We start from the raw sequence: 27561 nt of genomic DNA, 5'->3' as shown, positions 1-27561 counted from the left end.
TTATTTATTGAGTGTGATAATAATTGTCATTTACCAGAACTAGCATTAGTGGCAATTGTAGAAGCAGCAGGCTAGAAGTAAAAGGCATTAAAGGCAATGACGCAGAGCAAGGCTGTAGCTATGGAGTCAAGACTGGGGTGAAGCAAAGGCCTGGGTGGTTGGTTTATCATGACTTTCAAGGTGGACCATGTTTGCCACAAATTTTGTTTCCACTCCGTGCAATTCTTAATCATTCTTCTTTCCATAGTTACACTTCCAGTGAAAAATTATTTACATAGCCTTTTTCATGAATGCTCTGCCTGAAGTTAAGTCTAGTTGGTGTTGCAATGACAATCCCATCAATTATTGTGTGGAACTATAATATATCCTGAATGTACACAAAAGTTTTTAATGAAACTAATGAAACACAGACATTGCACTGACTAACACTTGATCATACTTCATCCAGAAAAGGTTTTAATGGAAATATGGTGACACTTTTTGAACAGTCCATTCAAAGAAATTCAGTCCTTTGGTTCACTGTATAACTACAGCCTTCAACAACAGCAATCTGTTATGGTAGTGATATCAACATATTTTAGTATTGGGACCCTATGAAGTTATAGCTTTATATTGCATTCGGGAAGTTATAGGAGTGACAGTGCCCCCTACTGGCTAAAAACAGTAATAACAATAGGTTGTGTGTTTTACATGAATGTACAGTCTACATGTTGTAGCTGGTTATGCTTTAGAGTTAATTAAACTGGACAACCTCACGACTGATAATTACGAAAAGTAGTATTACACGAGTAATAACGAAACAATACTTATCGAAAACTAGTGAGGTCAGCGTATAAATAAGCAAAGGTTATTGCAGTGAGTAGTCTCATATAAATTAGCCTATAGACTGCTGCCTCGACTAAACTAAATCGGTTACAACAATCCACGATGGCGACTATTTATTCCGGGCTTTTAGTTAAAAAAGGAGAAGAAAAAGAAAAAAAAATCAAATGACCATTAAATTCACGTTATCTACTTGGGTAAAAAAAAAAACAGAAGAAGAAAGGGAAAAAAACGGATGTATGTCACGATTAAAGCCCACCCCGACTACATTTCCCATCAGTACTCGCTTAGAGAAAACAAGGAGAAACCAACAACAGGGATTCAGCCAATAACACTGCGGAATGTGACATACTCGTTTAGTGATTGGCTATTTTTGCCTAAATCTCCCACGATGCTTTGCTGCAATACCTTAGAATTCAAATCGAGCGGACCAATCAGAGAGCACCGTAACGACCGAGGCAGCATTTTAAACTTGTAGCAGAAACTGTTGTCAAAAGGCAGGACGGGTTAACGCTGCAGCCACCGACGGACAACTCTGGCGATTACTTTTTTCAGTATTTTCGTTTTTAAAAAATAATTATAGTCTAGTTGCACCGCGTTTTAATTGTCAATGAAATGTTTAAGTAACAACCGCGTCTAAAGCGTATTATAGCTAGTTTTGATTTAAATTCAGAAGTGCAGGGAGCACGCTAGCTTCCAAGGCCAAACTAACGTCGGTTAAGGTAGGGTTAACAATACTCTCTTCCTTGGGGTTTATCATTAATAACTCTATTGCAGAGGGGCTTTAAAACGTTTCTTTTTACTCCCGGTTAAGAGCACTTTAATCCAAAATGAGCGCTGGTGTTGCAAAGCCGGCGAACCCGATGCCGCACGTCGACCCAAAATCGGCCACTCTAAAAGAAATCCCAGATGTTCTGGTCGACCCACGCACCATGAGACGATACACTAGGGGGAGATTCCTCGGAAAAGGTGGTTTTGCAAAATGCTACGAAATCACAGACGTGGAGACAAAGCAGGTTTTCGCCGGAAAGATCGTGCCCAAATCGCTGATCCTGAAGCAGCACCAGAGGGAGAAGATGACTTCGGAAATCTCCATTCACCAAAGCCTCAACCACCCCAACGTCGTGGGCTTCCACGGGTTCTTCGAGGACGATGATTTTGTGTTTGTCGTCCTGGAAATCTGCAGGAGAAGGGTGAGTGCAGAGAAAGTGTCCTTTCTGTTAACTGCGGACGGCCAACGGTTACCCTGGCGGTCTCTTCCCGTCACAGTGCAGGAAGCTTGGCCTGTTTAAAACCACAGGAGCTCTGAACATAATTCAAATGAGCCACTATTCCTAAACTCAGTATTTTGATGGCATTAGTACTTTTTAAAATCCTTTCTTTCTACACTACATGGTAACCATCCGATATACTTGATATTTGTTGCTGCTTTACTGTCTCAGTGCCCCAGTTTAAAATCATTTTCTTCTCCAATTCAGTCCCTGCTGGAGCTGCACAAGCGTCGTAAGGCTGTCACAGAGCCCGAGGCCCGGTACTACATGACTCAGCTGCTCAAGGGTATCCAGTACCTGCACAACAACAAAGTGATCCACAGAGACCTGAAACTGGGCAACATCTTCCTCAACGACGACATGGATGTCAAGATAGGTAATTTGCTTAACTCAGCATGATGGCAGGGACTATAAATGTCAACTGGGTATATCAGCAACCTCAAACTGCTGGTTTTAGTAGAAAAGGATGAGGCACACCCAGGTCCTTGCGTCAGTAATTTCTCATACTTCAAGAATGAACTTTGGCACACAAGTGTGCCTCTTTACAGTTATGTCCCCCTTTTTTCTTTTAAAACAGGGGATTTTGGCCTTGCCACAAAGATTGAGTTTGATGGTGAGCGGAAGAAGACCTTGTGTGGAACACCTAACTACATAGCTCCTGAAGTGCTCTGCAAGAAAGGCCACAGCTATGAAGTGGATGTCTGGTCACTTGGGTGTATATTGTAAGTCTGAATACACAAGCACACCTGGAAACGGAGGTGTTACGGCCACTGAGTCATTCACACCTTGTAGTGTCCATTCTGATGCCAATGCCAAGCTTTGCACATCTGCTTGTGTTTAACCCTCAGGTCTCTATCCTGGCCACTTGTGGCCACGAACAAGCTGAAAGGGTGGTGTTTTTGAACAAGGCCTGAGGGTTAATTAGGGTTTTTTTGTCTTTTTACAAAATGCAGCTTTATGAGTCCTAATGGGTTTTATATTTTCCCAAGACATACTTCTAATGATGTATTAGAAAGTTAAAAGTTGTTTAAAAAACAAAAATCTGCACAGTCACTTTTACCTCCTCCTTGTCTGAATTCTTAGGTACACTTTGTTGGTGGGCAAGCCTCCATTTGAGACCTCCTGTCTGAAGGAGACCTACAACCGCATCAAGAAAAACAACTACACAATCCCCTGGGTGAGGCGGTTTAACACGATGCTATTTTTATTTTATTTTTTTTAAAGAAAAAAAAATTGTATACAAAGATGCTTTTTCGTTTAAGTCGTATCAACTTAAAGGCAATTGTCTTCGTGCAGCACATCAACCCAGCAGCGACCACCCTCATCAAAAGGATGCTGCATGCCGATCCCACCCAGAGACCCACCATTGCTGAGCTGCAAGCGGACGAGTTCTTCACGTCCGGCTACATCCCCTTGCGCCTGCCCACGACTTGTCTCACAGTGCCCCCGCGATTCTCTATTGCCCCTTCCACAGCCACCGAGCTCAGCCAGAGACGCCCGTTGACAGCTATAAATAACAAAGGTAATCCTCCCAGCAGGAAGAGAGTTGAAAGAAGCCCCAACTCTTCAGACGCTTAAAGCAAGGCTGAAATATTGGAGATGAATTATTTTAGTGTTTGCAGGAATGTTAATGATACGGGTTTGTGTTTCCAGTAGGGACAGAGAAGGTGGAGATGAAGGACGAGCCTGCACCACGGTGAGATGTTTGTCCCACTGAACTTGAAATAATGGAAATATTTATAAAGTACAGGTTTGCTTTTTGTGACACATTTATGTATTTGGATGTTTTGACTGGTGTAATCTGTGTGTAGGGAGGTTGAACCGTCGGAGAACCACCTCAAAGACATGCTGCAGCAGCTCAACAGCATCATTGCTGCCAAGCCCTCTGAGAAGGCAGTCGTCCGCCAAGGTGAGTGCTGTCTTTTATGACTGTGCTGCATATTTCATTAAGCTGGATAATCTGCGTGTCAGTGCTTCATACAGAGATGTAAATTCTTTTAATAAACAGAGGAGGCAGAGGATCCTGCATGCATCCCCATCTTTTGGATCAGCAAATGGGTGGACTACTCTGATAAATATGGACTGGGTAAGTATTACACTTAGACTCCACATCCATCCATCTGCACTTGAACACCTAGTTCAGAACAAAACCCCAAAACAAAGGAAACACAACTGTGATATTGGCTCATTTATGAAGTCGTCTAATACTAATAGTGTAATATTGAACTCTAAAGAGAATTTATAGTTTCACTGTGAAAATTGGTAGTCATTGGCCTCCATCGGTGGGCTGGGGCGAGCATATAGATATAGAGAGATATAGATTTCCTTTATTTTGGAGTCAAAAGTGATCAGATTTACAAAGTTATGAGTTCATAGATGGTATAAGACGGATGGAGCTAGTGTGATGCCAAAGCTGCAGGTTTTCACATGGATTTATTTGACTGCCATGCGACTGGATTTCTTTTTGCAACCTTGGGCTTTCGCCCCCTGGTGGTCATTAAATAGAAAACATGTTTAAGGGACTTGTGGTTAAACTTCACTTTTGAACCCCAGAATCTATGTCCCAGTTTTTGTACTCTTTATGCATCGGTTAATATCTATTGCAAACAAGCCGATGCAGGAATTACGCTCACTGTAATTCGGAGCACAGATGACGTGTTTGCTAGTTCAAAAGAAACCACAGAGCAAGTGTTGTTGTAAGGAATTGGCCTTAGATTGACTGAGGTGTTGCTTAACTAACAAGTAGGATGCCTCGCCTCACACTTTGGTCTAAATGCAGGTTGTTTGGTTATTTTAAGTATTGAGCGTTGTGCTAAGTACATTTTGTGTTTATGAATATTTCAAACAAGAGTTTCTCATCTTCATTTCAGGATATCAGCTGTGTGACAACAGCGTTGGCGTTCTGTTTAACGACTACACCCGTCTGATCATGTACGCTGACGGAGACAGCCTGCAGTACATCGACAAGACTGCAACTGAATCCTACATGAGCGTGCGCTCTTTCCCTTCCACTCTCAACAAGAAGGTAAGAAGTTAGACCTTTTTGTTTTGTGTGCGAGACGAGGTTTTAAATGGTCTCCGCCCTCGTTTTCATACTCAACTCATTTTCATACATACTCATATCTCTCCTCTTTGTAGATAACATTGCTGAAATACTTCCGCAATTACATGAGCGAGCACCTGCTGAAGGCTGGCGCAAACATAGCACGTCGGGAAGGAGATGAGCTGGCACGACTGCCGTACCTTTCCCTCTGGTTCAGAACCAAAAGCGCCATTGTGCTGCACCTCACTAACGGCACGGTTCAGATCAATTTCTTCCAGGTAGGACGCCACACCACCTTCCTACGGTCCTTAACTGTTTTACCTGTCATGTGATGGCATATACAGATCCTTTATTCATGCTTTTGTTACTTTGTCTCTGGCAGGACCACACCAAGCTGATCCTGTGTCCGCTGATGGCTGCAGTGACCTACATAGATGAGAAACGAGACTTCCGCACCTACAAGCTGTCTCTTCTGGAGGAATTCGGTTGCAGTAAGGAGCTGGCGAGCCGCATTCGTTACGCCAAGCTCATGGTGGAGAAACTGTTGGACAGCAAGCCCACTCCCGCCGCACATTAGTCCCCAAGTGTCTTTAATCACCGGCTGCTTCTCCGTGAGTTCAGGACGGGCTCGAACTTTCAGTCTTCATCTGTTTTATGGGTCATGTTGTAATCCTTTTTTATTGCCAACACTTTCACACCTACTGTGACAATTCATCTTATATATGTTGTACATGGAAAATTCCCATCTTTCAGCCGCTGTTTTCTCTTTTAAAAAATTGTCTCTCTGTTTATAGAAACTCTCATTCATCTCTTGTTCTTGTAACTTTCTCGATGAAGCTTGCGTTCCCGCTGACAGCACTGTGTGTGTGTGTGTGTGTGTGTGTCTGTGTGTGTCTCTCTAGACGGGAAAACGTGAATGTTCCCTTGGTTTACATTGAACTTAAAGTTGGAACGGTCCTCCGAGGTTTCCTCTGCATCTTTTGTTTGTACATAAAGTCCTGCTTTTCAAACTCTAAGCTGAGTGGACAGACTGTGAGGTGGGAGGTTGAGACTCGGGCCGGCTGTGTGGGTGGACGAAAGCTTCTCTGGTCTGCTTCTCTAGTTTGTTTTTTCTGTGTCGTGTGTAGAGAAATGGACCATGTTAATACGTCTGCATCATGTACATTCTTTCTCTGTTAGTTTAACTTTTTATAATTCTATTTTTAGATGGCATTTTCAACAAGTTGTACAAACATGTACATACTGCTGAATATGAAGACATGTTGTAAAGATGGATTAATTTTACCTGTGTTTAAATAAAGATTCTCTTGTACAAGGCACTTCAAATCTTCAGTTGAATTTTGATGTTAATGTAAGTTTTTTTTTTTTTTTTGTTGTTTTTTTTGGGAGGGGGGGCAGTGTACAATCTGGATATTTGTCAGCAACAAAGATTAGTATTACAAGTCAGGGTGGTTAACTGGGGGGAAAAACAAATAAATACCACACCAGCTGAGAACTGGTTGAACTTGACTATGACTGAAATCGTGGACGGATATCCTGTTTTCATACACCCAGCACAGGATTCACCCCTTCTCAGGTCACATGTTGAGGTAAGCTACTTTCTCTTTTTCCCCCTTTAATATAAATGCAGGTGTCCTCTGATATTACACACTTAAACACTCTTGAATTTCATTTTCTGACTTGGTAAGATGCTTTAAATCATTGATGTAGAACCCATTTTGATCTCATCTGCATCAGACCAGTGAAACTATCCTTTCTGTCAATGTACTGAACTTTAACTACGCATTAATCCTAGAGATGCCTTAATGCTGAAGTATTATTTTAACAGATTGTCTTTTTCTGCATTATAATGAAGTGCTGCTGCAGTATTTGAAATCTGTCAGGATGAGACTTAAACTGAAGTAAAATTACAGAAATCTGGAACTTAATTACTGTGGTTTGGTATGACTGGCTATGGGGGAAATCTTGATCAGTAGAAAAAGCTTAAAAAAAAAATCTATGGAAGTGCAATTAAAAGTCCAAAATTTCTGTTGCCCTTCACATTGTCCAAAGCCATCCAGTGGATTGGAGTCTGTACTGGGCCCATTCTGGCCCCTGTTTGAGACCCCTGGTTTGAACCATAAAAAGGATCATGTGATCATCCACTTCACTTGTCTCTTTCAGGCCTTTGGTGTTGCTTAGCTGGCCAGTGCATCCTACCCCATGTGACCTCGATATTGCTTATTCTTTAATTGTGCAATTATTACTGTCTGTGGAAATGGAGCATCTGAAAATATTGTCAGTAATTCCTAAACATCAGTAACTTCAGTCACATCTTGATTGCTTCAACATACCTTGGCGGTGTATGGAACAAAAGTACTGTATTAAATATATATATATATTCTCTTCTGCTTATCAGGGTCACAGGGCTACACATAGAGACAAACAACCATTCACACTCAGATTCACACCTATGGGCAATTTATGAGCAATTAATGGCCACGTGGTAGGATCGAACTCATTAATAACTGAACCCCACTGTTGCCTGCTGGTCACCAACGACCTGACTGGGAACTCACCTATTTTTATGACTGTGGCTCGTAAAGATTTGCTTAAAGAAAAAAATGTGACCATGGTCCAGTAAACTATTAATGATGAAATGGAAAACAATCTACAGGGGAAATGAAAAACTGAATATTTCATTAGGGGAGAACTATTGAATAGTAACTACAGAGACAGTTAAATAATATTTATAAGGAGAAACATTGTGGTGGCATTATTACATAAAGGGAAATAAACAATCACCTCCCACTTTGTTAGGTACATCTGTTTTACTTCTTGGTAATGCAAACATCTATTCAGCCAATCAACAGCAGCAGATCTCTTCATTTAGGCATAAACCTGAGCATCAGCATAGGGAAGAAAGGTAATTTAAGTGACTTTGAATGTTCCATGGTTGTTGGTGACAGATGGCTCTGATCTGCTGGGATTTTCCCACACAGTCATCGCTAAGGTGTTACAAACAAAAATATGCAGAAGAGCATCTCTGAAAGCACAACACATTGAATCTTGGACTGCAGCAGCAGAAGACTACACCACATGTGCCACTCCTGTCAGCTAAGAACCAATACATTTGGACAACAGATGGGAAAAATGTTTCATGGCTGATGAGTCTCGATTTCTGCTGCAACATTTAGAAGGCAAATTGTTGCTGTGCACGTTCATCCATCATGAGTACAGTGTACCCATCTTCTGATGGCTGCTTCCAGTGGGATAATGCATCATGTCACAAAGTTCAAATCTTCTCTGGCTGCTTTTTTGACGATGACAATGAGATTACTGCACTCATTTCCACAGTCACCAGATCTATAAATAGAGCACTTTTGGGATGTGGTGAAATTCACATCATGGACAAATCTACACTATCTGTGTGATGCTATCATGGCAACATGGGCCACAATTTCAAAGGAATGTTTCCTGCACCTTTTGTAATCTTTGCTACGATTAATTAAAGCAGCCCTGAAGGTGAAGGGGGAGGGGCTAAAGTGTCCGGAAAGTGTATATTTTGGGGTAAGAATTTGAAACGACCCCCCCCCCCCAAACCGGATGTATTGCATTATTTTTTAACTGTCCTGTAGCTGGTAAATAATATAATATGAAATTTAAATTATATAGCTTTTATACCTGGTAAGCTCACGGTTATTTTGGGCTTTTAATGATTTCTCTAACTTTCATTTCATAACATACATCTGTTATGACTTTTTAAAAAGTAAGAGTGCACAAGCTTGAGTTTATTTTGGATTTTTTCAAAATAAAGTCCAAAGAACTCACGGACAGCCCACGTGTTTTATGGTCAGACAAGATAAAGCTTGGACTATTTGGTCACAGTGACAAGAGTAGGAGTTTGGGGGAGTAAAACTACAGAACACTGTAGTCAGCTGTACCAACTGACAGGCACAGTGGGGGTAGCATCATGCTCTGGGACTATTTTGCTGCTGGTGCTACTGGTGCATTGAAGAAAGTGGATGAAATTATGAGGATGGAAGAATGCCTTAAAATTCTTAAGTTTCACCTCAAACTCAAAAATATTCACTGTTTTAATAATTATTTAAAAGGACACATCAAAACTGGTTTTGGATTGGATAAAGCAGGCTAACACCAAACCTCTAAAATCTTGTTCCCAAACCCCCTTTTAAATATTTTTTTCGACAAACATTTAAAGCCGGGTTCATGCCCGATCAACTTGTTTAAATTCACCACCAATTCTGACAAGAATTACGATTAAATATCAGGACAGAATTATGACAAAAGCTTGCTGATGATTATCAAAAAGGATCTGGTCATCTTTCTAGGGGACGTTTGACACGGACAGCCGACGTTCACGTCCATGATGAGTGTAAGTAAACTTCTGGCCTTTAGTAATTTCATTACTACAGGATCCATTTCAGTAATATAGTCGAGTAATCGTATTTCCAACACTGCATACTTTTTAAAAACACGGTCTGTTGTTTTGAGCCACAGTTGTGGCTTAAAGTAGATAAAATGTACAGAAAATAAAGAATTCACAAATGTTTAATGTAAATCTTAAAACCAACTTTAGTAAGATTTCTTTTCTATATAACAAATACAACATACACATACCATAAACAAGTCAAAAACAGCTGCAGTAATAAAACACACATTTCCAGTCTGACGTTACAGTGACCTAAAAGGAGCTCTAGGGTGTGACGTGTTAGAAAGCTTGTACAGCAGCGACTGGTTTATGGCACATGCTCAGTTTACAGTACATGAAAGCTCATGTTTTTGGATTTTTATGTTAAATTTACTCAAGCTGAAGGTAAATTCCTGAAATGCAATACAGTTTACAGCAGTAACCAAATCAAATGAAGGGAACGTGTCCGTGCCCCACCATGACGCTGAAACTCCCCAATGTCTTTATGTCAACGCAGACTGAAACAAAGATGTTTATATTTGATTAAAAAGTCGTCTAAAAGTCCGTTTTTAGCAGCAGCGCGAGTTCTGACTGTAGCAGTATAAAGTCACGTCTCCGTTGTGATGTCCAGTCACCAGCGTGTTTAATCCCCCCCATCGAGCCAGCTGCCAGCCTTCACTCTCTGGAGCCCACACCATCCTCGAAGCCCCCGGGTGCCCGAGCTCCCACACACAGGCGCAGCCGTTCTGACTCAGGCCCACCACGCCGGAGCCACTGACGTCGGCTTCACACAGCCTGTAGAGCAAAGTGACAGATGTAAATATGCCAGTGTGTTTGAAAAGTGACGCAGAAACACAAACCTCGTCTTCCATTCCTCATCTCACCTGCCAGCCCAGGTTTCCGGTGGGTACAGCTGAGTAGCGGGGATGGATTTTCCACTTAGAGGGTTAATGGCAACCAAGGAGAAAAATGCAGTCTTAGGATCTTTTATTTTTCCTTCTTTTTCTTCGTCTTCTAAAGAGCTTAGAAACTGATGCTGCAGCAGGACAAACAACACTCCCTGTGCACAAACACGCAAAGGACTTATATCATGTAAAGAATGACAGCGTTACAGGGGCATGGTTTTTTTGTTTTTACTGCTTTTACTTACACAGGAGGAATATCCTCTGAGGCAGGCTGTGTGAGAAAAACCCTCTCCAAAGAGGACTCTGCACAGCAGCTGTCCAGTCTTTAGATTCCTACAACAAATAGAAACAATTTAACTGTAAGCGGTAGCAGCTTCGAGGTAAAGATGAAGCTGCTGCTGAAATCACATTTCTTTCTATCAAAAACAAAACGACAGGAGGATTACGTTTTGTTTTGTGTTATTTAAGCTGTTTTTTCTGTCTGTAGGGGGCAGCAGAAACAAACAGATGAGTCTTTAAACTTCCTCTTGTCCCATCTGTTGTCAGTTGATACACTGACTGGTCAGGTGGTCCCGATGGAGCACAAGCCTACTGATGTCATTAGCTCTGTTTGAATAACTGATTCTAACAACATCAGAAACGAACGAAGAGCCAAAGAGAAACCCGAAACAGAATTCAGCAGTCTTGATCTTTAAATTAGACTTTTTATCATCACATTTATGTTTACCAGACAAAAAGGTGTCCGCCCTCATCTGTACCAATGAGAGCATCAGGAAGTCCGTCAACTGGTGCAAGCGCTCCCACGCAAACACCTGGAGATACCAGAGTCTGTGAGCTTGGTGAGCTGAGAGAAAAAAAAAAGAAAAAAAGAGAAGTGAGACATGAATCGTGACAACTCTATGTAAACTTCGGACCCCAAATGCAGATGTAGTCTGTGACATCGACACAATGAAAGGCGACAGCGGAGAGGAAAACTGTGATGTGTTACCTGTAGTCTGACAGCGTAAACACCTGCAGAGTGGAACCTGTGGCTGAGTGGGAGGTGGTCACCACTCTGGACCGGGACACACCAATCACTGCCTGAAGAATCCCCTCACAGAGCAATATTTGCATAAGGCTGGAGCATGACAGCACTCTGTGCACACAGACAACATACAAATATTTTACAAACTATACTGAACTTAATGAAAACTGCTCGTTTGCACAGGCGAAACAAAAGCACACCCCGTGATTCAGCAGCTTGTAGAACCGCCTTTAGCAGGAATAACTTGAAATAATGGTTTCCTGTATGACTTTGTCGGTCTCTCACATCGTTGTGGAGGGATTTTGGTCCACTCTTTTTGACAGTGTTGCTTCAGTTCATTTAGGTCTGCAAGCACAGCTCTCTTAAGGTCCTGCCCCAGCATTTGGTTGAAGCTGAGGTCTGGACTTTGACGGCATCGTTGCACCTGAATTCTTTTCTTTTTCAGATATTGTGTTATAGATTTGCTGCTAGACTTGGAATCATTGTCCTGCTGTTAGAACCAATTTGGGACACGCTTTAGGTGTCAGACAGATTCCCTCACATTTGATTCTTAAATACTTTAATCAACTCAACGACTGCAAGGTGCCCTGGTCCTGTGACTGCAAAGCAAGTCAGAATCATCACCCGTGCTTTACAGCTGGTATGAGCTGTTTGTGCTGATGTGCTGTGTTTGGTTTTCTCCAAATATGTTGCTGTATTGTTGCCAAACATCTCCACTTTTGTTGAGAGGCTTTCTATTGGCAAACCTTCCAAACAAACCACACATTTTCTGTATTTTTCTAATTGTAATGTCATGAACTGCAACATTTTAATCGAGGCCTGTCGAATTTGAGATGCAGGTTTTGGCTTTTTTTTTTTTAGTTTCTCTGAATAACAACCAAAAACGTCTACTTGTATTGAGGTGCTAACACTTGTTGATGATCAGTTAATCAAGTGCATTTAATCAGTAGCACCTGGCTGTTCCTTACCCTCTTAATACCTATGGAAGCAGGAGGGGTGTACTTAGTTTTTACATGACAGTACATGGTAGAGATAATCATTCACGGTTTAGTATTCACCTCACTTCTCTGATTTCCAGCTGACCCAGAGTCACACAGATCAGCCCAGCAGCATCCGGGACATGAAACACACTGATCACTGGCTGCAAATAAACACCAATTACTGCCATGTGATTTTATGCATCTCCCAAACATTCAAACTGCAGTTTACTAATCACATTTATGTATAATTTATATTGTTTGTGCAATAACACTGAGCTACAACAGAGATGAAACTTATTCTAATACGTGGATTCTTTATGCTCATCTTTAATTATGTATTTATATTGTATAGCTAGGGCTCCTGGCAGATTACTGAAACCAGGTGTTAATCAGTGGAACAGTAAAAAAGAAAAAGTAGTTCTAGCTAATGTTCAAACCTCCACAGAGTCATTCTGATATGCAGGCCCATAAGAAACTCACCTCACTAAAGGTCCAGGTGTGTATTAATTTCCATTCAGATGCTGAAGCTTGACTCCAAAGGCACACTGCCCACTTTCCTGCTGCTGCTACACACAAAGTGTCCGAGGATCCAGGAAAACAGCAAGCATCTACCAGAATGCCTCCTGCTGCAGCCTGAACACACACAAAAAACTGTAACTCACTCAAGAACGATGTCACGGATGCTTTAGATGCACACACCCTTAAATTATATTTAAGCTAAATAATAATCTTTAACTATACAGCAACAGATAAAACTGGTTTTTTACCCTCAACGTGTGCATGTGTCTAATTACAAGTTCTTCTTTCGTTTCCTCTGTTCTCAGGTCCAACTGCCCAGCTGAGTCCTCCAGCTGATGGCCGGAGGGACTCGGGGGAGAAGTGAGTTCAACTGTGTGATGCTGATTGGCCCTAACTGGTGGCTTAGATAAATGGTGGATCTCTCCAGATGGAGGGAGAGCAGAGGGGCTAGGAGGGAGGTAAGTGATGGAGGGACAGGGAGACAGGGGTGGAGGAGAGAGAACCTGTCTGGAAGGGCTGTATGGTGGAGGCAGGTTGAGACAAGGGGCAGAGGGGGAGGAGGTCAGAGGGAGGCTGCAGGTGACAGGGTGGGGGGTGAGACCTAGGGAGGGTAGTTTTGGGCTGGTACTTAGGGTGGATGAAGGCAGGTGTGGGGTTATAAAGAGGGAGGGTGCTGAAGCCAGAGGGGAACTCAACATGAGCTGAGAGATGACACCGTGTGAAGATTTGGTCTGATTTTCAGGAAGTCTGTTTGGAGACTTCAGAGGTTCTCCTGGAGGGTTTGTTTCATTACATGCTTGTTTATCAGCGCAGCTGCTGGAGGAGAGTTCCTCTACAGGTGACTCAAAGGAAACCAGCTCAGTGGTAACTTTATCTTCTTCACTGTGATTTATACACCTCAGATCCTCTGAAGCATGGACCACACCACAATATGTGTGTTTTTCAGGTTCAGGATGTTTTACTTTAAGTTTTTCTGGGTGATTGATGACATCATCATTCTCTGTGCAGACTGGTCTGTCTGCAGAGTTCATGAGAGTCTGAAGTTCAATATGAGAGTTCACAATCACAGTTTCCTTACAGACATTAGCACACTTTTGCCCCACTGGCTCTGTTGGGCTAGAGTGAGTCTCTGCCAAGCTCTGCTGCTCTTCAGTGAAGGAGTGCTTCATCACTTTATCTGTAAGCCTGTGTTCTTCTGATACACTCTGGATGTGTATGGACTGGGTAGCAGCCAGCTGTTCTGCATTATGACCTGGTGAACTTGCAATTGTGGGTGTGAGGCTTAGCTGGAGAGGAAGAGGCGTCGCTGCATCAGCGCCGGTGCATCGAAAGTCAAAGCGGCGCCAGCTGCTGCGTGTGTTGTAAGATGGGGATGAGAAAGGTTCAACTGCAGATTCTCCAGTGACTTGGCGAAGCTTGAGGAGCTTCAGGGAGGCAAACTGGTCATCTGGGAGATGAAAATCTTGGTGGGTGTCCAAGTTCATCAGCGGGCCAGACAACAGAGAGGGAAGACGAAGCAGAGACGTTTGAGCCGGTGACAAGGAGGGCAAGAGGAGAGATCGCCAGCTTGATGTACCTGAAGAACACAAAGTGGAAAATAAAAGCTTCAGTCAAAAACATGCTCGTCACTGTATATAGAACTTGTTATGTATATACTGGGTGATGACCTGACTGAAGGAACAACCTGTCAGTCATCATGTCAGTAGGTCTGTTCAGGGAACTTTAAAACAGTTAAACTGACACCAGACACCAAGCCAGACTTTCAGTGCACATCTACATTCATCTCCTCACAAAATAGCCTCTGTGTCATCTTAGATGCACTTCTTCTTGTATCAAAAGAAGAAGTGCAGTTCTCTGCATTGGCTGTGGTTTCCTTCACACAACAAAAGTTTCCAGTTTCCATTCTTATAATTAACCTAATGCCGTCATTTCTTTGGCATTTCTACCCCTTTAATCACCACCATATGGCAACTGTGCACTGAGGGTTAGGATTCACGCTGAAGACAGAAGGTTCTTTTTGAAGGGTTATTAAGGAAAAAATTAAAAGAGTGCATGCAAAGTGTGACACACTGAATTAAAAATTGCGGCTGTATATTGCAGCAAACTGTGCATTCAAGTGGGTCTCAGCAACATGTTTGGGAATTTCTGCTGATCTCTTATTTCCCAAGGGACTGCACAGCAGATGGATGCACGCTTGATTTGGCCCAGATTTTAAACCATCTCCTCCCAGTCTTAAACCAAGAATGTTTTGCATGTAAGGCAAATGTGCTAACCACTACACTGCAGAGGCACTCATTGCTTTATACCACTACATAACTGCATCGAAACATTGTGCTGTATCAAAATGTGCAACGCAAATAATGTTTTTAACGCTGTCTCTTTGGCCACAACAGTCAAATGAATCCAAAAGTCTTTGAGATGAGTCTCTCCAATTTCTGTGATGTTTTTATAATCTGAACGCGTGGAATATGTGTCAGATAAAGCACATAGACATGAACATAACCTTAAGGAGGAAGGTTGTTTTAGAAATGGGTGTAAATAGATCTTGCACTCACCCTTTCGTCACAATTCACTTTATAGAGTGAACATAGGTCTCAGGGTATTTTTATAATGATGCACAGACACATAGACAAAGACTGATACCAGAGCCCAACAAATATATGACCAATAATGATAGACAGTTGTCATTTAAACATGCAATATATGAGCCAATATTTCTTTCTTTCAGACACATGAAAAACAGATTATTCTAACGTTTGTTGTATGTGGTTATTTACGAGTCCTTACTGAGGTAATGTAATAATGCTGTTAAAAAGTTCACTTGTTTCACTGGGACAACAAATCAGAGATTATTCATTTACTGCCGACTCTGCTCAGATTAGCTGGTTGTTGGGACCTTGGAGAGTGCCCTCCTAACAAGTTATTTCATGTCTTTCTTAAATTTTTAATTTATCAGCCATTATAAATGCAGATACAGATCTATCAGCAAATATCTGATATTACCCGAAATATACGCTGGGCTCTATTTGATTCATACTCATACAAGTCTTACTTTGGTTCATGTGTGGGGATCTGTTAGCCTTGTTGTTCCTCTTCATAAAGATTTCATAGACCTTCTCTGGATGTCCAGAGGCAGAGCTGGAAGAAGCTCTATTAGCTCCAGAAGTAAGCGGAGGATCAGTGATGTGTGTGGGCACGTGATGTGGTTCATTTGTTGCTAGGTCGGTTTCTCCTGGGATTGGGCATGGCTCTGGTCCATCAGCTCCTTGGAGAGACTGACAGGAAGAGACTGGAATGTCTGTAGGTTGGGGGTCATCTGAGGTTTGCTCACCTGGTGACTGATGTGTGTTCAAACTAGAGGCTCGTCCGGTCTGAGATCTCCCTCTCCCCGTGCCTCTCTTCCTCTTCCGGCCTCGTGCTGGACGAGCAGACGTGGGCAAAAAACTACAGTCCATCTGACAAGCTGAAATCTTACCAGAGTTCTGGCTGTGTTCAGCAGATGCACACACAGATGCAACAGCCTGTGATGGTTTGTTAGGGTCCCCAGATGCAGTTGTTAGAGAGAAGAAATCTGTCTGAGTGTGCGGCTGTGAAAGGTTGCTGCTCTGTGTGCTCCTGTTCTGTCCTTTGGCACGACCTCGGCTCCTGCGATGTCGTCCCCTGCTCAGCTGGGACTCTATTACAGCCTGCATGTCAGGCTGGCTCTGTGAAAATGTCATCCGTCTTGTGGTTCGAACGTAGTATTCCACTGGGAAAAGTAGTCCCTCCACTAATGTACAGGAGTCCATAAGGCTCCCACTTTTTCCACCTCCAGTCAAGTCATTCTTTTCCTCTTTTACTTCCACACTATAATCATGCCTTTTTTTACTTTCTGTTTTGTCCCCTACATTTTGTTCAGTGTCTTTACTAATGTTCTCTTCATTCCGTCCTCTACTATTTCCACCATCCTCTCCTCTCGCCCCTTCTTTTCTCGGTTTGTTTTGTGTGTCATCCTGCCCCCTGTTTTCAGTTTGTGTTGTGAGCAACAATGACTCAGGTTCTTTCTCCCCTTCACCTTTTTCCTCAGCATCTTTTTCCTTTTGTTCTTGGGATCTAGGGATGTCTTTTCCCTGAATATCCCCTGATTCAGTATATCCATGTGTGCTCCAGTGTGTAAGCAGCAGAGAGGGAGACTCAGAATCTGTACCAGAAAAAAGCTCTTCACTTTCATTTATAGCATCTGCTTCATCTGATGTTAGTTTCTCCTCCTCTCCTGCTCTTTTGGCACTTTCCATCCCCTCACCCTGCTCCTGTCCCTTTTCATTGTTCTCTGTGCTCCTACTTTCCCAGCGTAGGCGGCTGCGTCGTGACCTGAGGCGCAGGGAAGAACCTGTTCTATAACCTGTAGGTTCAGCATGGCTGAGATCTGGCGTTTGCGGGCAAGCATCAGATGGAAGTGAGAACTTGATCACCTGGTTTCTCCTTGAGTTGTCAGATTCAGCTGGACCTGGTGAAAAATCAGATGATTTGTGAATTTCACTTTCTGCTTTTATTACAGGCCAAACATGCTGTGCCTCTGACAGTAATGACAGTGTAGTCTCATCCATATGACAAAGCAAACGTCCCATGATCAAGTGTTACCTTCAGTGTGTCTCTGGCTCTGAGTTAAGCCCTGAGCTGTGTCACCGCTGCTGTTCAGTATCAATGAAGAAGGATTGAGACGGAGATTTGATGCAGCCTCCGTGTCTCTTTGCTCCAGGTGGTTTTGTTCAGCGATCCTGCTCCTCACATGTTTCTGTACTGCCTCCAAGCGCTCGGCACGCTGTTTGCAGATGTATATATATATATGAGACAAAAAGGCTCTTTACATTTTTCTTTTTATAGCACAATGAAAGACACTCACCTGCAGTCTCTGGGCTGTCCTGAGATATTCCCTTTGTAATTCAGCCAACTTCCTACGAAGCTGAGAAAAGACAACATTAATCTCAGAGGTCATGGCAGCATTTTATGTGGCTCAGGTGTGAGGACAAATGCAGGTTACCTTCTCCTTATCATCAGAATGCAGCGTAGATCTCAGCTGCTCCTCACAGTGCAGAATATCTCCCACAGTGGTCTCCATGCTGCTCTCTGGTCACAGCAACACACGACTAAGACTTAAATGTAGCCATGACACGGCTTCTATGGCGCTAGCACAGCTGGCAGACGTAACCGTTGCCATATAGATTTCCCTAAAACTTTAGCTCACTTGACAATAACGTGATTTTTCTTTAACTGAAAAACCCACACGAAACATAAACGTTAGCAGCCAACAGCCGAAGCTTACACCGCTATTGATAAACACCGATACTTTATTAAATGTGCAACTTGCCTTTTACTGTAGTTCATGCTATTTCATAAGGTGAGCTCTTCAGTGACTACACCGGGCTACAAGTTTATTTTGACGGTCGATTTGGCAGCTATCGATTTAGTTCTAATTTCCCGCGACTCACATCGCCAGGCACGAGCAGTCGAGCGCCGATGAGTCGATCAGCGGTAGGTAAATGAACCCAAGCGTTGCTGCCGCCCCCTCGTGTCTGGCTGCAGTGTAGGTCATAAACTAAGGAGCTTTGAGAGAAAAGCGGCTGGACTTCTTTACGTTTCTTGAACACGTTTCACCTCCAGGAGCTTCTTCAGTTCTAACACCCGATGGTGGAGAGTCCCAGGTCATAAACCCCGCCGCCTGTTATCCCCAAAGATTCCTTTTAAAATTATTATTAGTCCTCATCACGCTGATTTGTCTTTAAGGGATAATCATTCTCATAAGTTTTATTTTTACTATTAAAATTGGGGTGCAGCATTTTGATGACAGCTTTGATTGTCAGCTGCAGAAATAAAGTTCTTTGACGGCATTAAATAAAACCTGGCGTAAAGTCAAAGTTCTGTATTTAAATGCTGATCTGAAAACTTTAATCAGGAATTCTTTTACAGTGCATTTTGCCATACAGAATAATATTTTGAAGATATCATTTCTACAGGACTGAATAGTCCTGTACATACATCAGTATGTAAAAGTCCAGAGTCTCTGTGCATTATCTGAGGATCATGTGAAATACTTGTAACATTACACAAAGCAAAGGTCGCTGTTTCAGTGTTCAAAAAGTGCTGTTTTTGTTTAACATCAGTGGGGGATCTATGGTGGACGCCTGAAGACGATTTCCCTCTGAGGAGGCTGCTGGTGAAGATATTTCTGACATGATTTCTACCTCACTTGGTCAACAGAACATCTGGCACAGGATAGCGGTGAAGAAAGAGAGGGAGAAAGCGGCTCTAAACCTCTGGGCCCAGGAATCCAGGCCCAGCTTGGTCCTGATGATCTCCCTCACCCATTACCCCCCTCCAGGGTATTTATAGCTATTGATAACAAAGCAGATTCTGGGTCCTGCTGTAAAATGAAAGTAATAAATTGTGCTTCTATGAAACCTTTGCTGTTGTGTTTATAAGTCGAACAGTTTATTTAAAGTTTTCAGGCTCCAGAGCTCTCAATCTGCAATGGATATAAAACTGTTTAAATCTTCAGTTTGATATCATTGTCAGTCTTATGCTAAAATCTCAAAAGACAACATTACATTTCCAGATTTAATTTTGATATTATCAGCAATTCTGGGCCTCTGTGGAGACTCAAAAATATTGTCAAACATATTGACAATGAGAGCAACACAAGTGTGTAGCATCACTAACTAGCTCACAACAAGCCTACCACAGCGCCCGTGCTAGCTGTTAAACTTACAAAATCATGTTTAGCTTATATCAGTAAAAATAAAATGCATCAAATTGCTGCTAAACAAATTTTTTTCAGCCTGCTGAAATTCTTTGAACGTCTTAAATTATTAGCAGTAAAAAAATTACCCAACTAGCAAGCTGCCTACAAAAAAATCAAAACGAGGCCAAAGTATTTTAACTGGGCTAAAAATGCAAATAATGTAACAAAAACTTTGTTTATTTATTAAAAATCCTTAATGATAATAGGTGACAGGAGGTGATTTTATTGCATAACCTTTATTAAAATAGATTACTATTACAGTTTTATTAGTGGAAAGATAGACGGGTTTTGTACAGAGCCGTGTTTTCTGAAGACTGCGAGAAGCAGCTAGCACAGTTTTGAAAGACATAAATTGCCATGTTTAATCCCAAAGATGTTTACTTTAATATACTGATGAGAAAAAGAAATCAAACAATGATGCAGTGGCTACAGATCAGGCTACAGACGTGATGGAGTTCTCTCTGAACAAATTAGAGTGTCTTGGACTGATGAGGATAAAACAATGAAGTAAAGCAATGCTATGTTGCCTTGTAAGTGTGAATCCTGCTCGTTTAGCAGTCTGCATAGGATAACATCCTTTAAAATTTGCATCAATTAAACTGAACTGGGCTACAGTTTCTTTATATTCAGAAACATAACATCCTATAAAGGAGAACATAGATACACTACATTGTCAAAAGTATTCACTCAGTGATCCAAATTCTTGAATTCCTGCATGCAGACCGTTTCTACAAACATTTGTGAAAGAATGGCTCGCTCTCAGGAGCTCAGTGAATTCGAGCGTGGTACCGTGACATGATGCCACCTGTGCAACAAATAAGGTTGTGAAATTTCCTCACTACTAAATATTCCACAGCCTTAGCGGTAGTATAACAAAGTGGAAGTGATTGGGAACCAAACCAAGACAGCCACGAAGTGGGAGGCCATGTAAAAGTGGATGCTGAGGAGTATAGTGTCTGGAGGTCGCCAGCTTTCTGCAGAGTGTGTAGACCTCCAAACTTCATGTGGCCTTCAGATCAGCTCAAGAGCAGTATGTAGAGAACTTCATGGAAAGGGTTTCCATCCAAGCTTTACATTAACAGACTGCAGAATTCAAAGCGTTGGATGCAGTGGTGAAAATGTGGCTTTGGACCGTATTTGTCTGACTGCACTGTGCCAAGTGTAAAGTTTGGTGGAGGGAGGATTATGGTGTGGCTTTGTTTTTCAGGAGTTTGGCTCGGCACCTTAGTTCCAGTGAAATATACTCTTAATGCTTCCGCATACCAAGATATTTTGGATAATTTCATGCTTCCAGCTGATTTTGGGAACTGTTCTAACATCTCTGAGCACTAGTGGAGAAAGAAGGGTCCATTAAGACATTGAAGTTGGGTGTAGAAAACCTTGACTGGCCTCCTCATCCAACATCATTGTCTGACCTTAGAAATGTGCTTCTGGAAGAATGATCAAAATTCCCAGAAACACATTCCTAAACCTCGTGGAAAGCCTCCCCAGAAGAGTTGAAGCTGTTATAACTTCAAAGAGTGGACTAGCATCGTATTGAACACTATGAATTATGAATGTGATGTCACTCAATGTGATATAAATGCAAAGGAGGATAAGTGAATACTTTTGGGAGTATAGTGTATTTCTCTTCACTACAATGCAGACTGCATATCAACAGCATGAAATGTGAAAAGCGACAAAAAACTCTTTGAAAATGTTGGTGTAAGATTAGATTTTTTGATTTGCAACTTTGGCTTGTTCATATTAGCAAAATGCATTTTTTGCAAAAGCCCACATAGTGTTTGTGTTATTATTCAGACTGTTGCACAAAACATTGTTCAAGCCTAGTTTGGTGAAATTCTCCATTTCCTCATGAACCCAAAGGTGAGGCACTTCAGGACGGGCATGCCGACGTTCATCAAAGGACGCAGGGTAAATAGCATGCAGTAGAAGGCCTGGAGAGACAGGTGTCCAGTTTCATCGGCATATTTCAGCGCTAAAATGGGTGAGTACAGCGGGTTGGTCAGATTGTGGAAATGTGGATTGCTGGCTTCGATCATGCTCATTGTACGCTACAAAGAAAGATAAGACAAATGGAAAGACACCATCTGCAGTCAGACTTAAAGGATTAATCCAAGAAGGAGTCAGATGGATTAGACTGAGTGAGTCATAATGACACAGTTTATGAACTTACTTTGGCAATGTGATCAGGTGTTTGTCCCAGTATCTCAAAGATATCCACAGCACCAGGGAGATAGAAATTCCTGAAGTAATTCACTGTGTCGGGATCAACACTAGGCCACTCCTTCTCTTTCATGCCCTGAATCATCTTTAACTCAAATTCTGTGTGCACGGGGCCTGGCTCCAGCATTGATAATCTGCGGAGAGAAAAACACACAACAAAGAAGTAAACCACACGGCTTAGTTAAATAGATTAAAATGAGCTTTAACTGTTTTAAACACAAGTTTGCTCGGATTTCTGACGCAACTGGATAGTTAAACTGTTTTGAATGAAAAAAGAAGGGAAAAAACCCCAAACCAAAACATTTTTATGCTGTTCTGTTGGTTTTATCAGTTATTTTTAATCCCTTTTTTCAGATTGAAATTCAACTAACTAAATTTTTGGACAGTGGATTTCCATGTAAGTTTTTTTTAGAGTAAGTCATCTAACATGCCTGTTGATCCCTGAAATGTTCCTTAGTTCGGCCATTACGTTGATATTTGTTGTTTTTTGTGAAATGCCTCGAGGTTATTAGACAGATCCTCTTGGGACAAAATGTCACAATAATGTTAAATATTTGTTGAACATTTCAGTTTGCACCAAAGTAGTAGTGTACCAACCAAAACAGTAACATGTAGCAGTTATTTGTATATTTTTTTTATTTTTGCAGCTTCTCCTACTTGATGCTGGAATTAGGGCGAGGCCTCTTTGATTGACAGGTATCCCAGCACAGGTGCTTACAGCCTGCTAGACGGTCACTACTTCAGAGCATTAAACCGAACTTCTGCACCATGTGTGCTGTTGGAGCCTTTTGAAGCTTTATTTAATGGATAATCTGAGTAATATTATGATTTGCTGTTTGGTACAGGCCATCCAAGAAGTTTTTTTTTGCAGCATTTTGTGGAGTCCAAAATCCCTGGATAATGTCACAGAGTCTACATCCATCTTTTATACTCTCTACAGGCGGGCCTACCTTGACAGATTACTACACTAAAATGTAATGTTCCTAAATCAGTTCCACCCCATGCTTTGCCTTCAAAATGTCAACAGTGTGACGGTGAAAAAACTTTCAGCTTGAGGCTTCCCAAACTAATGGAAATTCAGTGACTAATGGGTAATCTCAAAGTTTGTTTGTTCATCTTTTATTCACAGCCACTGATTACTGTCTTTTTAACAGTCTGTTATACTCACATGACATTAAAACTCAAAAGCTGCGCAGCCAGACCCTCGCAGAAGCCCTCAAGAGCAAACTTGGAAGCTGCGTATACCTCGTTGAACGCCACCCCTGTGAAAAACAAAGCGTACATGTAACCTCATAGATCGGCTGTTCACACGTTTCTGAAGTCATACACATTAGTCTCTTCATATGTCCGCACTTCCATTAGCCTGCCGTCCACCCGCCTAACCGTCAAACTGAAGCTGACAGACGTGTTACTTCCCCCGCCACACCTCCTCTCCCTTCATACGTCTACGTCTGCTCACCTTGGAGTCCCATCACACTGCTGATCACTATGATGCGTCCCGCTCTCCTATTCTTCATGTCAGGCATCACCTCCTTGATCAGGCGAACTGATCCATAGAAGTTGGTCTCAAAGACGTTGTTCATCTCGTCCATAGGGATGCTCTCCACTGGACCCACCAGGCCGATGCCTGCATTACTTACTGGTTTGGAGAAAAAGGATGAATTGAAGAAAAGGTGATATAGTATAGTATCAAAGTATAGTGATGCTTTCGTTGTACTCACTGAGGATGTCTATGTGTCGATCTTTGATGCTGTCGACACACTGTTTCACCGACTCGTCACTGCAGACGTCCAGTTCAGCCACAAAAAGAGTTTTGCCGTACAAATCCCCAGCAGCTTTCACCAGATTATCTTTACGTTTCAGGTCACGCATCGTAGCTATTACTGCAGACAACATGGTGACAGAAAAGAGAAAACAGACAAAAAATAATAAGATGGGATTAATGTTCACATATTTTGTTATCTTAGCCTCATTCTGTGATTTGTTTCATCTCTATCAGCTTTGCAAAAAACCAGATTGCCACAGAAACGCGACATTTTTATTTAACCATTATTTATAGGTAATCCCACTGAGACTCAGTGTCTCATTTGTTTCTGTCGTCTGTTTCAGACACACATATTAAAATTACAACAACAAAAGAAACAATAAATGTTTACACAGTCATATCAAAAGCAGGAACAAGTTCCCAGTGATGATTTCGCAAGGACATGGAAATGCAGTCGTGCTGAGAAGTGGCAAAAACTTTGGTTTGCTGAGTTTAGCCACTGCCATCCCATCCAGCTAGAGCCATCGTGCTATAAAGAAGACCTCCTCTGTGAAAACTGGAGAGAAACCTTGCCTCAAGCCAAAAACAAGGACGGGGCTTCTCTCTACAAACTCGAATTGGCAACTGCATGTTGCCCTTGACAAACAACTGAAGTTTCTGCAACATAATGTCACGACTTCACTCCAGCCATCAGAGATGATTATCATCTTAGCTGACAAAACACCTGATCACACTGGAACTCAGGAGCTGGAAGATCTATAAGCCCACAGAGGTTGGCTGGAGAGGTTTTGCAGGACTGTTCCTCTGGAAAGGCCTTAATCGACCAAATCCAAGATTGAAGCCACAGACAAAGCCACTGGATGGCTTTGGATTAAAAGCTGATCCATGGGTAGCTTCTGTTTGGATGCAAATCTGGGCTTGATCAGCCCTTGCTGCGTTACCCAGGCGACAGTGTCTGATTTTGAACGACCAGACCAAAACAGCCCCGTAACCCCTGAGAACCTAGAAGATGTATCTTACGCACCGTGAACCAATGCAACCTTCCATCTGTAAATAAATGATTAGGAAACTGCAGGTAAAATGCTTATATGCAGACAACATTGCAGAGTCAGACTAAGTTCAGTGTCTACGGCGGTATTCAAACTGACAAGGTATGAATGAGCACAAAAACAGTGTTTTTTATTTCACCCAATGAAAGGCTCTGGTGCAGCATCAACATAGGATTTACACATATTTTTAAGCTTTTACGTGAGAATTTTCAATCTGAATGAGCCTGTCCTTGTGTACATGCCTGTGGCAGAGGGGTGTGCTCCGCTGGAGGGGAGGGTTGGTGCAGCGGGCTCGAGGGGCACTGCCAGGATGGCTGGCAGGGAAGCTGAAAGCACTTTAGAAAATGCATTTTCCCTGTTTCAGTGATGCCGGACATGGAGGAGAGGGAAGTTCAGGTGGTGATGGCTGGAAAGTGGCCGCAAAGCACAAAATACTATATATAAAGCTATCAATAAAACAGTTCTCACAGCTCTTACTGTTCACAATGCGATCAACAGCTGTGAGTCAGGTGGAATAATATCCTATAGGTAAACATACAGGATAAAGTCCACGCACATGGCCTTCATCCTGTGCGCACATGCCTACTTTTCATGATTCAAACATGACTTATTTATTAGTTGTCACTTTCTAAATAGCAGAAGGGGAATCTATGCTATAGATAGCCACCATAGTAATGATAAACCTTAAGTAGCTTTCTGTGATGATGCATAGTATGCAGACTGGCATTAGCCTTGCCATGACACATCACCTGCCTGCTCCAAAAATAGCCCGGTCAGCCTTCACAGCCTCGTCCGTGAGATCCTTGAATAAAGCAATTATTACACTAACTGTGGCTGGCTTCCTCTTTTTACCTGTTGTCTGATGTTTTAAGAGAGACTAAGGTCTAAATCGGCAACACAGACATCTACACAGCATCATGTAGCGAGCTAGGAGAGTGTTTCCTTTCACTGCAAAATGCAGTTTCTGGCCTTAATGTTGGAGCAATACCCTGAGCACCACTGACAATCACTGACCGCTTCGAAGTCCATAATCTTTCTAGTTACATTTTTCATCCTCTGAACAAGTAATTCTTGGCTATGGTTCTAGAGTTAAAGCAGGACATGTAATCTGAAGGTTGGTGATTTGATCCCTCACTGCTCTAGTCTGGATGCCAAAGTCTACTTTTGAGTTTCCCAATACATTAATCACTGTGTGATTGAGTGAATGTGACATGTTGTATGAAGCACTCTAAGTGCTCGATCAAATTGGAAAAGTGCTATATACGAACCAGTTCATTTACCATTTAACTTAAGATAAGACAAGATAGCCTTTAATAGTCCCACAGTTAAGAAATTTGCTTTGTTACAGCAGCAGAGTATAAGTATGCATTTTTCCCATGATATCATTGTTTATGACTGTTTAATAGTATCAAAAGACACAGAGAGGCATTAATATGACTAGCAGGAGAAATGGAACAGTAGAAAGGCAGCATTACATACATATATAATTAGCTGTGACTGGGTGATGTAATGATTTTTAACACAGGCCGTGTGTTCCTACAGTTTGGTATTGGATGTAACAGAGAGGGCGTAGGAGGCAGCCTTTGAAGGAGTGCACGCAGCTTTGATTTGGATTAGATCTGGTCTGATGCTGCAGAGTCTTAGTTTCTCTGGCAAAATTCGACGCGCTGTATTTCAGTGCAGACTGGCAAAAAATTGCTTCTCATGCTGGCGCACATGTCTGTAACAAGCTGTGCAAGTACTGGAGATCTGTTTTGTAGAGCTAACAGGTTTTTTGGCGATAACCTGAGAAAATGACAGCAGTTCTCTTCAGGAAATATATATGATATATGTGGCAGAATACTGTTGATGAGGACATGAACCATTTCCTTTAAATATCCTCAAATCATTGGTATTTGCACCTCCGCTTTTGCATTTCTGAAGCAAAGAGCTCCAAAGAAGGTCAACTTTGGCCTCCAGGTTCTACCTAAAGTAAAAATTTCAGCCAATAGCTTTGTAAGAGACTTATTTGTTTTTTAAGAGTGTTGCATTACAAACACGATCATTTTACAACTTAACAACAATAAAAAAAAGACAGTAGAGGATAAAGCTCCTGTGATAAATTATATTAGTTTTTAACTATTTCACTGAACTTGGTCTGTTTCCCTATGTCTTATAACACAACTGTAGCCTGTTCACGTGCCAGACCAGTTAAAATCTAATATATAGGTATCATCTACCTTCCTCACTCATGTACCCACCGTGATAGCGCTGCTTTTCATCCTCGGCCAGCATTACGGCAATCCTCAGGCCGATGCCGGAGGAACAGCCTGTGATCAGCACCACTTTCTGCCCATGTCTCTCCATGGCTCTGCTCAAACTGATACTAGCAGACAAGCAGCTCAGCAGGATGAGTGATACTTTCAGATGAAAGCCATTATAAGAGGATAAACTCAGAAAGGGAGTCACATGGACAGGCCACACACCACACAATGCATGAAGACTGGGATTATCCAACAGCTTTGCAGGCATAATATAACTGTTAAAACTGAAAAAAAGGACAGTAGCATGTGGAAGAACCATACACAACCACAGCAGCCTGTCACCTCATCATTGCAACTACTACTGTCTCATTCTTCAACCAGCATTTGTCACATCACCCAGTACGGTTGTTTTGGTCACTCTGGCACAAACAGGTTGTGATCCCATAAGTGTTCAGTGGGGTTGAGGTCGCTCCGTTCCATCCTCTCCAATCCCAAATTCTGGAGGCAGTCTCTGAAAACCCCCAC

The 27561-nt window shown here is 42.1% G+C and overlaps 3 protein-coding genes across 6 annotated transcripts; 1 reads left to right on the top strand and 2 right to left on the bottom strand.

Annotated features, from left to right (window-relative positions):
• The first annotated feature begins 1256 nt into the window (after positions 1–1256).
• On the top strand, positions 1257–6455 carry plk1 (polo-like kinase 1 (Drosophila)). The gene is made up of 12 exons (XM_014341296.2): positions 1257–1544; positions 1637–2015; positions 2301–2469; positions 2671–2815; positions 3177–3270; positions 3390–3615; positions 3747–3789; positions 3905–4002; positions 4102–4179; positions 4964–5118; positions 5232–5414; positions 5519–6455. The coding sequence occupies exons 2-12, from the start codon at positions 1653–1655 to the stop codon at positions 5711–5713; spliced, it is 1749 nt and encodes a 582-aa protein (XP_014196782.1). The 5' UTR covers positions 1257–1544; positions 1637–1652; the 3' UTR covers positions 5714–6455.
• Positions 6456–9686: 3231 nt separating this feature from the next.
• Positions 9687–18591, bottom strand: palb2 (partner and localizer of BRCA2). Of its 4 annotated transcripts, XM_014341292.2 has the most exons (13): positions 18323–18587; positions 17996–18081; positions 17858–17917; positions 17596–17776; positions 16028–17461; positions 13224–14551; positions 12937–13089; positions 12535–12617; positions 11441–11587; positions 11180–11296; positions 10698–10785; positions 10432–10607; positions 9687–10342 (listed from the first exon to the last, which is right to left on the bottom strand). In XM_014341292.2, exons 2-13 carry the CDS (start codon positions 18071–18073, stop codon positions 10117–10119), a joined length of 4071 nt encoding a protein of 1356 aa, XP_014196778.1. In that variant the 5' UTR covers positions 18074–18081; positions 18323–18587; the 3' UTR covers positions 9687–10116. The 4 variants fall into 4 exon arrangements, with proteins under 4 accessions (XP_014196778.1, XP_014196779.1, XP_014196777.1 ...); XM_014341293.2 differs by having other exon boundaries at positions 16307–17461; positions 17996–18588; XM_014341291.2 differs by having other exon boundaries at positions 17996–18587.
• Positions 18592–19969: 1378 nt separating this feature from the next.
• On the bottom strand, positions 19970–27167 carry LOC102310113 (retinol dehydrogenase 8). Its single transcript, XM_005946138.2, has 6 exons — positions 27034–27167; positions 23701–23862; positions 23439–23618; positions 23148–23241; positions 21930–22113; positions 19970–21807 (listed from the first exon to the last, which is right to left on the bottom strand). Exons 1-6 carry the CDS (start codon positions 27137–27139, stop codon positions 21580–21582), a joined length of 954 nt encoding a protein of 317 aa, XP_005946200.1. The 5' UTR covers positions 27140–27167; the 3' UTR covers positions 19970–21579.
• Between the last annotated feature and the right edge of the window lie 394 nt (positions 27168–27561).

Source organism: Haplochromis burtoni, unplaced genomic scaffold (assembly GCF_018398535.1).
Source record: "Haplochromis burtoni strain Fernald_Lab_line unplaced genomic scaffold, NCSU_Asbu1 Contig_475, whole genome shotgun sequence".
Lineage (NCBI taxonomy): Eukaryota > Metazoa > Chordata > Actinopteri > Cichliformes > Cichlidae > Haplochromis > Haplochromis burtoni.
Note: the sequence above shows the minus strand (reverse complement) of the source record. Positions and strands in the feature narration are given on the sequence as shown.

What these genes read in the sequence shown, in the direction of transcription:
- LOC102310113 (XM_005946138.2), bottom strand. Translation starts at nt 27,139, where the DNA reads ATGGAGAGACATGGGCAGAAAGTGGTGCTGATCACAGGCTGTTCCTCC. An exon ending in TGAAAAGCAGCGCTATCACG is followed by an intron (nt 23,863 to 27,033) that starts GTGGGTACATGA and finishes TGTTGTCTGCAG; the next exon opens with TAATAGCTACGATGCGTGAC. An exon ending in CACCTGATCACATTGCCAAA is followed by an intron (nt 21,808 to 21,929) that starts GTAAGTTCATAA and finishes CTTTCTTTGTAG; the next exon opens with CGTACAATGAGCATGATCGA.
- palb2 (XM_014341291.2), bottom strand. Translation starts at nt 18,073, where the DNA reads ATGGAGACCACTGTGGGAGATATTCTGCACTGTGAGGAGCAGCTGAGA. An exon ending in ATCCCCACACATGAACCAAA is followed by an intron (nt 14,552 to 16,027) that starts GTAAGACTTGTA and finishes TGTGTTCTTCAG; the next exon opens with GTACATCAAGCTGGCGATCT. An exon ending in CTGGAAATCAGAGAAGTGAG is followed by an intron (nt 11,588 to 12,534) that starts GTGAATACTAAA and finishes CTGTGTGCACAG; the next exon opens with AGTGCTGTCATGCTCCAGCC.
- plk1 (XM_014341296.2), top strand. Translation starts at nt 1,653, where the DNA reads ATGAGCGCTGGTGTTGCAAAGCCGGCGAACCCGATGCCGCACGTCGAC. An exon ending in GACAGCTATAAATAACAAAG is followed by an intron (nt 3,616 to 3,746) that starts GTAATCCTCCCA and finishes TTGTGTTTCCAG; the next exon opens with TAGGGACAGAGAAGGTGGAG. An exon ending in CTCTGATAAATATGGACTGG is followed by an intron (nt 4,180 to 4,963) that starts GTAAGTATTACA and finishes TCTTCATTTCAG; the next exon opens with GATATCAGCTGTGTGACAAC.